The 12537-nt window shown below is 41.4% G+C and overlaps 1 protein-coding gene across 1 annotated transcript in view; it reads left to right on the top strand.

Annotated features, from left to right (window-relative positions):
* The window catches only part of FMN2 (formin 2), a 340819-nt gene that overhangs the window by 304928 nt on the left and 23354 nt on the right, over positions 1 to 12537 (top strand). Inside the window, exon 16 of the mRNA XM_058533558.1 lies at positions 1969 to 2118. Coding sequence (XP_058389541.1) covers positions 1969 to 2118 — 150 coding nt within the window. The remainder of the gene's footprint in view (positions 1 to 1968; positions 2119 to 12537) is intronic.

Genomic DNA, 12537 nt, shown 5'->3' with positions numbered 1-12537 from the left:
TGGACTTCAAAACAGTTGTTTACAATACTCTCTATTTTATGGATGAAAAAGCGGAGTTACAATGATGTTAAATGGTTAGCTCTTATAGCTAGTCAAACAGTCAGGATTCGGTATCGTATGTCTTCTCATTCTAAATCCTGTATCCTCTCCTTTATACCATGCTGCCTCATGGGGGTCTTTCAAAATGTTGTAAGATTGCTGAATGGATGAACCAGCAAATTACAATTTAGATATGTCTGCCCAAACGGACAGGCTTGGGCTGTAATAATCAATTTTATGAAGCGTAACTACCAGAGAAATGACGAAAGAGAATAAATGGATGGTCAAAGGATTTGAGACCTAATTTCAGCCATACAGGTCATAAATAGTCTTTAGACATATAAAGAGAATGACCAGTTTTCCCAGGAGGGAAGTGTGTGTGTACTTTATCCATTTTAATAAAATATGACCCAGATATGTCTTAGACTATTTATGCTCTCTGCCATCTACTCTCCTGGCAGTCTTCATACCATCAACACGTTCTGTGGACACATTCTAATGTCATTACCATAGCTGTGGCAGCCAAATTCTCACATACCATAACCACTTCATGGCCCAACTCTTTCTCAGGATTAATTGACTTGATTGTGTCATTTTTCCTACTAGGCTAACTAGGGAGAAATATATAATTCCCAAGAGCCACACATTTGAGCAGGTCAGTGCTGTCATCCCTCCTCAAAATCTAAAAGCCGGTGTCCCTGGGAAACTTGCTGCTCAGAGACAGCCATAAGGCAAGTTTAAAAACAGAACAGACTAGCCCCGCATTGGTACCCATAGTCAGGGGTGACTGTGAGTTTTTGATTTTGTGTGTAATGCTCAGTCTCCTTTACCCTCTGAGCAAATTTACCCTACACATCTCATTTTTTAAATGCTCATCTCAAGGAGATATCTTTCATGTTATTTTTTCAGAGTAGGGATCTGAAATCAGCTATAGGACAAGCTGAATACATACACAGATATGTGTTAAGCATAAGTATGTGTGTACTCATATTTTTAATTAAACAGCACAATATGGCAATATCAAGTTGCCTTAGAAGTGTCTAGTTCAGGGCAAATCAAACTTGAGCTTCGTGTGGCAGAAACAGTGCTGGCCCAAGGCCAAAGTGGGAAAAAAAGGCGAGGGGGGCAGAGGTTACTGGAACGCCCCTCCTGTTTGCAGCAATTCTAGCCACACTCTGACCAGCTGCCAAGGGTCCCTCACCATAACATTATCAGCTTTATTGGCCTTGGTCCTTTCCAGGGCATCATTCATGGGAATGGAAGAGTTTTGTGAAGTCATAAATCTACCATCTACTAGTTGTATGTTCTTTGTCAGATAACCCTTGTGAAACTCTCCTAAGCTGCATGCAGTTGAACTATGAAGCAGCCTCTGAGTGGCATCTTCTGAAGACTGACTATCAGTCTACTGCCACAGTGCCGGCTGCCATATTGGTATCCACTCAGTGACATCGCCATGATCTCTGGTGACTTTGTTGGCATCTCCTGGGACTTTTGCTTTTTTTCCCCCAGCAATGTAGGAAGCCAAATAGTATATAAACAATATAATATACATATAGAATACATATTAGTTTTGAGACACATGGCTGATATTTTATTTGTTTAGAGTGTAGAGAAAGTATAGACCCGCCGCTTCCAATATGTCCCAACTTGACCACATGTCCATTTCTGAAATATGTTGGACACATAGTGATTAATTTCAAAAATGGAATTGGACTAGGAATAGTTATCAGTATACGGAGGATTCTTGTCAGTTGCTAGTATCTGTATCCAAAACCATAGGAGAACTACTGTTGGTGCCTAAAGAGTTTGAGTCCTCTTGGTAATAATAACCGTGCATGAATGAAATCAGCATCTGGATGGTGAAAGCATATCCCGTATTGGAAAGTAATCATGGCTTTTATGTTCTTGTGTGTGTGTGCACTTTGACAGCTTTTTGGAGACTACAGCCTATTTCTTCATGAAACCAAAAATTGGAGAGAAGGAGGTGTCCCCAAATGTTTTCTTCAGTATCTGGCACGAATTCAGCTCTGACTTCAAAGATTTTTGGAAGAAAGAGAACAAACTTATTCTACAAGAGAGGTAAGTTTTTTTCATTTGCACAATGGCATTTTAAAACTGGTGTTTTATTAGGTGTGACATCACTGGGGTTGCCAATTTTTATAGCCTGAATGAGAAATTAGATGGCCCTCAACCTGGGGTATCAAGTCTAAGAGGGTGCTGAGATTTGGCAAAATTTGGAGTTTGAGTAAGAAGAGTCAGCATAGAGGCTGTGATGCTGCAGAGAGTGGCTGGGGTGATGGTTTCCCGGGACCACTGTGTGGTAAAACAACTTCTGTGATGGGGAAGGCACACAAAAGCAGACCTCATAAGAGGAGTGGACCAACCCTGCTGAGATGATAAACCCATTCACCTCAAAAGACCGACAGCAAAGACTGTATATAAAGGTAAGATGAATTGTTTTTGTTTTGTTTTGTTTTTGCTAAATTCGTGGGATATTGTCAAAATTTCACCGTTTGTATCAAAATTTCTCCCAGATATCACCAAGAAACAGATGATCGATATTTTTTAAAAGGCCTTTCAAGATTTTTGTAGAATTACATCACATTCCCTAAAGGAAATCTTTTCAGGAATGAAGGGAAATTTCTCCTTTTAAGTATACGAAATAAAGTCTCTGTCACTATGATTATGAAATTTCATAGAGGCGTATTAAATGTTAATTCAGGAAGAAAGCTAGCCCTCCCAGGACAGCATCCCCACATAGCTGGGTCTAGTGGGAGAATGAAAAGGAAACATAATCCGCACTGTAAACCAAACCCTAAGACTGAACCAATTAGTATACTTTCCAGCATCCTCGCACTAACAATGACTTTGCTTTAGATCTTTAGAAAACGTACATCCTAAGGGATTTTGTTCATCATGCCGCAAAATTCCCCAATTTTCTGCGTATTGTCTTCATTTTGGTCTTGCTGACATACAAAGCCACGATCGTCCACCTAGTTTTCTTTTGTAAGTAGATTCTGCTACGTCCTTAAATCAGGTGAAATGAATTGCTAACATCACAGAGCATGTAGACTATGCCAGATTTGTGCTAACTCATATAATTAATTCCTTTGATTGCATAGCTTTATCATAGAAGAAACTATGCCTCAGTGAATATTAGATGGAACAAGACTGCAGTTTGAACAGAAGGAAAACTCTTTAAACATCCACTCTAAAGAGAACGAGGTTATTCTACTTCAGCACGCATCCTTGGGGGTTAACGTAAAAGATAGGATTTTAGTCAAAAATCCATGCAGGTGAGATAGGAGAGGTAATTGCTGAAAAAGAAGCACATTTGAATCATTGTTCATGTCCTTCAGACTTAGCTATATTTTATCAATATTTTGCCAGGCAAGACTTGCTTAGTCTGGAAAACTGTAACGAGGAAAGTCTTTTTACCTTGCACGTCACATCCAACTTCCCTTCGTGTCCCTCACTGGTTCCCCACAGGCCTCTTTTCATCTCCACTCTAAACTTGTTCCCCTGGAAAAGGACCTGAAAGTCAGACACACTAAGTCCCAAACTGGAAGGTTAGCATTTCCCCTGGCGCAGTCATTGCATGATAGCTGGGATTAGAGCGCTAAATGGGAGTGGAAATGGTGAGCTTTAGGCATCAGCACAACGGGACTGATCAAGCTGTCGTTTTGGAGGAGCTGCTCTGATAGGATATCAAGTAGCAGGTGAATCGCTGCAGCAGGCTGGCCTGGTCCAGGGGTGGTGCCTCTGCAGGTCCTGGGACTAGAGCACAGGTGGACACTGTCATCGTAGCCCTCCTTGACAACACACGCCGGTACCTGAGCTGGCGAGGTGCCATCTTGGAGGAAGTGTGGAGACTAAGTCAGAGGTCCGGCTCCCCCATCACACTCCCAGCCCCCATGCCGCCTGTGCCCCATGAGATAGAGCTGTGTTTCCCGGTAACACTGTTAATAACAATCCACTATTTTATGATATTTTATGCGTTTGAGACGACCAGAACTAGCTTTTCTTCCCTCTCTAAGTTTCTCCTAAAATCAACCAGCTCCTTTTTTCAGACTGCATCCTGTGCTGGTCCTGACCTGGAAACATACTGTGGGCTTTTTGACTCACACTTGGTGACTTGACTTTCCTTTTGGCAGTGTTGTGGACTGGCAGGCTACAAGTGCTCTTCACTGCAGACTTCTCGTTTCTCTCAATCATTTGCTTTTAATAAAGGGCTAAGGAGGAACCCATGGCAGGTGGGAGAGTGCGTCTTTGCCCTCTGACTTCCGAAATAGATTACGTCTCTTGGCAGATAGGCTGCTTTGAAAAGCAAGACCGTTGCTCCGAATTGTTTGTAGCAAAACTTTGTCTCTTTCTTTAGTGCAGGGCTAGCTACACAATTTCCAGGAAACAGTGCACAATGAAAATGTGGGGCCTCTGGTTCCAAAATCATTAACACTTTTGAGACAACAAATTGTTAAACCAAGCGCAGAGCCCTTCTGAGAGCAGGGCCCTGCGTGACTTGCAAATGCACACCCAGCCTCATCGTAGTGTAAGCTTTATGTCGTATTTTCTGTGGTTAGATGGAAGGGTATTTCAGGAGTGCGTGGAGTGCCCTCCAGCATCGATAGGAAGCAGAGGTGTGGTCAGTTAAGGGTGGAAAACCTCTGGTCCAGTCCATGTCAGTGTGAGCAGAAACTCAAGTCTCACTACAGATGCTTAAAATGGGATGCTGTTCCCCCACCGGTTGTTCCCTCCTCTGTATTCCTATAATGTTTATTATCTGCATATTTTGTTTAGTAGTTAATCCTATACTGCCTAATGATATGTCTGTTTTTATTTTATGCCATAACTTTTTGTTTGTTTGTTTTGTGAGGAAGATCGGCCCTGAGCTAACATCTGCCAATCCTCCTCTTTTTGCTGAGGAAGACTGGCCCTGGGCTAACATCCGTGCCCATCTTCCTCCACTTTATATGGGACGCCGCCACAGCATGACCTGACAAGCGGTGCGTCTGTGCACGCCTGGGATCCAAACCCCGGCCACCAGCAGCGGAGCATGTGCACTTAACTGCTATGCCACGGGGCCGGCCCCTGCAATAACTTTTTTTGATGTTTGCATTTTAGTCTTATTTCCCAATGAGATGTGTTGTGTCGTCATTTCCCCCACCCCACCCCACCCCTTTTTTTTTTTGGTGAGGAAGATTCACCCTGAGCTAACATCTGTGCCAATCTTCCTCTATTTTGTGTGTGGGATGCCGCCACAGCATGGCTTGATGAGCAGTGTGTAGGTCCGTGCCAAGGGTCCAAACCCACAAACCTGGGCGGCTGAAGCAGAGCATGCGAACTTAACCACTATGCCACCAGGCCGGCCCCCATGATGTCTTCATTTCTAGTATAGTTCTCACTGTCACTAAACCACTGTGCCTTTCCCCTCTTAGCATCTCTGCAAATATTTGCCCATTTGACTTGTTACATCATTGTATTTGACACGGACATGGAAATAAGAACTTGGCCTAGTAAAGTAGTTAACGTGTTTTCTTACGTAACTTAAGTTTCTCATTGTAGGTAATAAAAACCCCATTCTAAATACTCGAAGCGAAAAGAGAGATTTTATTTGTTTAGACAGTCAAACCACAGGAGGGCAGGGATGGAACTTGCCTGTGGATTTCTGCCTGAATGCAGAAATTCAAACCATAGTCCATTGGGGGTTACTCAGGTCTGTCTGTACTTCCGTCTCCCACTATCTGTCTTTTCAAATGTCCTCTCTCCTCCTACTCCTTCCTCTTTTCTCTCTCTCTCTCTCTCATTCTCACTCTCTTACTCTCTCTCCCCCTTTCATCTCCCTCCCACTCCTACTGTCCTCTGTGCTTTAGCCTAATTTCCAAGCCAGGCTCTTTCTTTAAGGGTAGACCCATGGCCATTGGTCACAGCCATGGTTTACATTCTCACATCCCAGGAGGAGAGAGCCCTCTCCACCATCTAGAAAAATCCCAGGGAAGAGCCCAGATGAGTCATGTCTATCTTTGGATCAGCCACACTTGCCAGAGGCGTGGGGTGCCCTGGTTTGCTCAGTGTTCACACACCTAAGCCTGCAGCCAGAGAGGAGGGCTACCATGATTGACAGTTCCCTTCAGAACAGTAGTATTGGAGTTAATACAGAGCAGGTTCCCCAAAAAGTAAACAATAATATACTACCCCCAATTTATTAAGCCTTTAAAAATGACCTGTGTAATTAGCAGAACGTCTTAGCATGGTAGAAATAACCTGAAAGGTGGTTTAACAGTGTGGTTGAAATTTTCCTTTCTGGTGAAGTTTTTCTTGCTCTAGTTTGGAATTTATCCTTAGCCCATTATTTCTAACTGGTATCTGATTATAGAGTGGTAGTAACTTTGTTATTTTCTGGCTTTGTTCTGATGACTCATATGATTTAGTAAATATATTTCCTGAAATGCTGAATTTCTACACAATCCATGTGGAATTGGTCTGCCGTCTTTCTAACCAATGTGGTTTGGAAAATGTGAGGATTTTTGAGTTAGCTCTGCCACTTACTAGCTCTAGGGTCATAGAAAGTCATGTATCCTTCAAGAGCCAGTTTCCTAGCCTGCAGAATGGAGATGGTAATACCTGTCCTACAGTGTTAATGTGCAGACTAAATGAGGTCATATATTGAGTGTCGAGTATGTAGTACGGTATCTATATGCTAAATGCTTAATGGCTATTTCTCCAACATTTAATATTAGTGATAATCCTGATCATGACTACATACAACGGGTTGTAACATATTGCTAAGGCATATTAAGCATCTTAAGAACATATTCTGTAAATACAAGGCGTTATTGTGTTGGTTAAGCAAAATGTCTTGTTTCTGAGTCCAAGGATAACTTTTGTTTGAGCGTGTTCATACAGCCTATCCCTCCATATGTACATTATGCTATACGACGGAACTCCTGTTTTGATGCTTTAAACAACGACCCATTGGTTTTATCGCAAGTCAGAAAAAGTGTTTTTCTTCCTGTACTTGCAACTAGGCATATACAATTGTAAGTAAGAAATCCTTCTCTAGAAAGAAATCTAGACTTGTCATCACTGAGCAAGACAAAACATATGAAAAATAATTTTTAAAAAATTTCAGCTTGAATATATCCAGAAGAAGAGAGAGAAACTAACATTTCCTGTGCCAAGCATCTCCCAAAAGGTCTCACAGAGCGTAGTTTTAATATGTAAGGAAATGGGCAATCCTCATCTCTTATTTTTCAGGAAGACATTAGCATTAGTGTCACCTCGCCACTAGTGAGGCCCCATGAAGCTAGGACAACTATGGCTGTATTAATTAGAGGAAAGAAGTACGGATTGACTGAGAATCCATGTGCTTTTTGACCCTGATGAAGGGACTGTGGTCCTGGGAGAAGAGAGTGGGGTGCCCACAGCAACTTCACTTCTCACTTTTCCTCTGTTGCAAACTGAACTCGGTTCTCAGGCAGAGTCTTCAGCCATATAACCATGTAAAGTTATCTGTGATTGTTCTCTCATTTCTTACCGAGATTTTGCTGGGCACAGGAGACATTCAAGTCCATTTGCTGAAGGTTCTGTCTTCCTTGAACTAAGAGTCTAGCCCTGGTTTGGTGTAACATGCAGTGGGAGAAACCGAGGGGGGGGAGGGGGATTAATTCTGCCCAGAGGACTTTGACAAGGAGCTTGGAGTCAGAGTAGAATTATCACAGGCAGTCCAGTGAGGTAAGGGCATTCTAGACAAGAAAATCTGGCTCTGGCAACTGAGCCTCAAACCCCGTAGTATGTAGTATGGCCTATCGTGATTTCATTTTTTGTTGGTGTAAGACATTTTAATTTAATAAATCAATTGTGACATTAGTAAGGGTTATGTTTAAAGTGTTGTCTAACTTAATTTACTGGTTTAGTTTGCTTTGAGACAGGTGGTCTTTGATGAACCAGGAGAAAGGATAGCTACTCCGATAATTGCAGAAGCATGTGGCAATCAAGTCTGGTTTCAGCCCAGCTGAAATGTGTAATTAGAGGAAAAGGATTTGAATGCTTGGCTTTAAAGGCTTATGCGTTAAATTGGAGAGCACCTCATGCGATGTTAAGATTCCCGTTTCCATAATTTGTATTCAAGCGAGCTGGATGTTCGGATTTAAGTATGATGTTGTTGGAGTAGAAGTAAGCGACCACTTTGAAAGCAATTGAAAATAAATCTGAAGAATGGAGATAAGGAAAGAAGGTTTATTACTATGTAATAATATGTTTGTTGAATACCTAAGTGAAATTCCCTCTTGGACTGCTGTTTAGCGTTGTTGCATTGCAGCAATAAACGAATTTAGCCAACCATTCCCCCTTTAATTCAGGCATCAATTTCTAGAGAAACAACCCATGAAGAAATCTTCTTCCTAGTTCCGACTTCCTGTGGCTGAAGCTTTGGCAAGAGAGTTGACAGACAAGATAGAATAGTGGCTAATAGAGCCTGAGAATATGCAGGAAATGCGATCTATATTCATTAAAGGAGTAATTAATATGCATTAAGACGTAATAGGTAATTCACTTATTTATTACTTCATGCAACAATTATTTATGCCCTACTATGTGCCAGGCAAATTTCCTAGCCATGTGAATGTTACCCTCTAGTGAGAGAAGCAGATAATAAAAAAGTAAACAAACACATTTTTAAAGTATAGGTTGAAATTAGTACTATGAGGAAAATAAACTGTGAACCGTTTTTGCAGAATAAAAAGCAGAAGAGGGTCATTTAGAAAATGTGGTCAGAGGAGGCCTTTCTGAAGAGGCAACATTTATGTTGACACCTAAAGAATTTGAGGGAGCAGCCGTGTGAAGTGGCAGGGTCGGGGAGTCAACACGGTAAGTGAGCCTGCCAGGCAGAGATGTAGGAAGTCAAGACAACACGGCAGAAAAGACGGAATGTACTTCAAGAAAGATGAAGGTCATGAGATGAATTTGGTGAAATCGGCAGTGTGCTGGTCATCTAGGCCCTTGTAGGTCATGGTAAGAGGTTGACTTTTATTGTGCGTGCAATAGAAAGTCAGCACAAGGAACAAGTTAGGAAGTTGCTGTAGTGGCCGGGTGAAAGATGTGATGCTCTGGACTGGGGTGAAGGCAACAGAGATGACTGGAAGTGGGTGTTGGATATATATCTTGGATGTATACCTACACAAACCTGCTATTCGCAGGTTCCTCGCTAGACCAGTTTTGGAGGTCAGAAAACTCTAAGTCTCAGCTCAGATACTGACAAGCTTAGGTTAACCAGGAGGTTAGTGATCAAGAAAGTGAACTTCCCTTTCTTCTCCTGAAATGATTTACAAAAAGCCAAGGTTAGGAAAAGATCTAAAACCCTGGGTATTAGGAAATTCACTTTCTAAAACTTAGTTCTCCAAAAATGATGTAAAATCCTAAAGAGAAGATTAGATGGAAAAGATCTTTGCATTTGCTTCTTTATCTTGCCATGTCCCAAGAGATGTTTTTTCAACTTTGGAAAAGCCTTCCTCAAAAGCCTCATGTTCAAAAATGGAAGAAACTCACCCTTAGAGGCTGGTTCAAGCCCCCCAACAGAGAATTGGGACCAAGAGCCAAGAAAATAGCTTGTCCAAAGATATTTTTGCTTTGAAAAGAATTTAAACATCGTTGCACCTTCAGTGAGTTTATAAAGCCTTATAAAGGTATCTGAGCAATTATTAATTTCCCTTCAGCATTTGCTAAAAATATTTTTTGATGTCTTAGCAAAGTTTGTAGTAAAATCATCTTGGATCAAAATATACTTCGTGGAGTAAGGATATTTAAAATTATCCGTTAAAAATAACATCGTGTAGCTTCTATGGGCTGAAAACAAGCTCCTGAAAAACCTTTCCTTTACAAGCGAGATGTTATTTTTAGGGGGTCGTTTTAAGTTTCTTCAGGATACTCTCCAACAATGTAATGGTTATAATCTGCTGGAAGAGGAGGAGGACCAGATCTGTTCGATTTGTATAATGTCAAATTAACAAATTCTTAGGCTTGTGTGGACTTCAGCTGGGGCCTGGATTTTTAAGATAGTGAAAAATGTGACACGTCAGAGGCTCCCCACAGTTCCTCCCCACTGTGATATTCTCCATGCTGACTCGGAGGAATTCCACCAGCAGTGAATCCTTCTTCTGCTCTGCTTCAGGACTCCACTCGCAGACGCCACCCCGTCCCATTAGGGGGGGTGAAGCGTTAGAGAAATGGAAAATGTTTCTTCTACACTTAAAAATTTGGGATCCTAGGGTAAATAATGGATAATCAGAGACTAGGCATGGGAGATAAGGAGGGAAGAGATGGTGCCTGCAGTGTTTTCGGTATTGGTCTTTACAACAGGTTTGGAGCCGATGGCAAATGCTAGACCAAGACATGTTGGTAGTTATTTTATTTGACAAAGAGTGATTAGCTCACTTGGTTTTGCCTGCTGAAGTCTGGTTAAGATTTAGAAGCAACCATGATAAGGCATCAAACTTGATTTTAAAGGGAATCATTTGTGAAAGCATGTGCTGAGTGTGTATGTGTACTGGAGGGGGGTATGTGGAGGGAACCAAGAATGGAGATCAGTATTGAGGCATTTTAAGAATCTGTATTTCAATATAGGACATAAAAAGAAAATAAGGTAATATTCATGTTTCTTGGGGGGTGGGTGGCAGGGAATGATCTTAAGAAAGTAAATAGAATGGCCAATCAGCACATAAAAAGATGCTCTCCATCATTAGCCATCACGGAAATGCAAATCAGAACCACAGTGACATACACTACACGCCCACTAGGATGGCTGTAATCAAAAAGACAGACAAGAACAAGTGTTAGGGGAGATGAGGGGACCGTATGGAGCCCTCACACACTGCTGGTGGGAGTGTAAAATAGTGCAGCCACTTTGGAAAACAGCCAGGCATTTCCTCAAAAGTGTAAACCTAGGGGGCTGACCTGGTGGTGTAGTGGTTAAGTTCCTGCCCTCCACTTCGGCGTCCTGGGCTTCGCAGGTTTGGATCCCAGGCGCGGACCTACACACCACTCATCAAGCCATGCTGTGGTGGCGTCGCATATACAAAATAGAGGAAGATGGGCACAAATGTTAGCTCAGAGCTAATTTTCCTCAGCAAAAAGAGGAAGATTGGTAACAGATGTTAGCTGAGGACCAATCTTCCTCACGAGAGAAAAAAAAAAAGTAAACCTGGAGTTACCATGGCACCCAGCAGCTCCTCCTAGGTGTATACCGAAGAGAAGTGAACACACGAATCCACACACACACTTGTACATGTGTGTTCATAGCGCCATTCTTTATAATATCCCAAAAATGGAAACAACCCAAATTTCCATCAACTGATGAATGGATAAATAAAATGTGGCATATCCACGCAATGGACTGTTCTTTGGCAATAAAAAGAAATGAGGCATTGATATATGCTGTAATATGAATGAACCTTGAAAATATTATGCTGAGTGAATGAAGACGGTCACAAAAGACTACACATTGTATGATTTGATTTATGTGAAATGTCCAGAATTGGCAAAAATATAGGATCTGATAATAGATCACCCCTTGTCAGGAGTTGGAGGGAGAGAGGAATGGGGAGTGACTGTTGATGACGTTTCTTTTGGGGATATGGAATGTTCTAAAATTAGATGGTTGCACAACCCTGTGAAAATACTAAAAAAACATTGAATTATCCACTTTAAATGGGTGAATTTTATAGTATGTGAATGATAATCTCTATGCAGCTATTTTTTAAAAAAGGAAGTTGAATTCTCACCTTAGAGTTCTGAGCATAGAAGTGGACCACAGTTGAACGCACTGACCTCCCGCAGCGATCGTTTAGCTTGTTCACGGTTTTGAGATCCTCCATTGATTCCCTCATCTTCCTTGGCTGGCACGCTCCTGGCCGTTTCCCCTGTGCCCAGAGAGTTCTGTATGGATTCAAGGAAAGAAAATCTTTTAACTACTAACATGACTATTAGCTATGTCAGAATTTGGGAGATAAATATGCTGGCAAAAACTGTAAAAAAAAAAAATATATATATATATATTGCACAGCTCGTTCCAAAAAGATCTCCATCAATTTAGATAATTGGTAATTGGTAATAGCTTGACTCTGTAGTGATGAAAGGAGACAGTGCTTTCCCAGTGTAAACCCATGTCAGGAAATCATAAGTCATGTTAAAAATACACATATAATAGGTATTGTGTATGTGTATTTTGAAATTATTCATCTATTGCAGATAAACTTTTTTCAAATCTAATCTCCATGGGAGGAGTCAGATTGTCCAAGTTTTCTTAACCTGTATTTCTAATAGGGGAAGAGATAAATACTTAGAAAAAAAAAGTGAATATAATAATGGTTAAAATAAATAAAAATAAAAGGGAAAGAAATATGTGTGCATCTGTGATGGAGTAAAGCTTCCGTCTTTCGCTTCTGTGTACTTAACCCTCCACTTTCTCCAGAACATTCCACCTGGATTTGCAAACCCCAGCTCTTC

The sequence above is a fragment of the Diceros bicornis genome, chromosome 38 (assembly GCF_020826845.1).
Source record: "Diceros bicornis minor isolate mBicDic1 chromosome 38, mDicBic1.mat.cur, whole genome shotgun sequence".
In the NCBI taxonomy this organism is placed as follows: Eukaryota; Metazoa; Chordata; class Mammalia; order Perissodactyla; family Rhinocerotidae; genus Diceros; species Diceros bicornis.
This window is presented reverse-complemented; position numbering and strand designations above follow the sequence as displayed.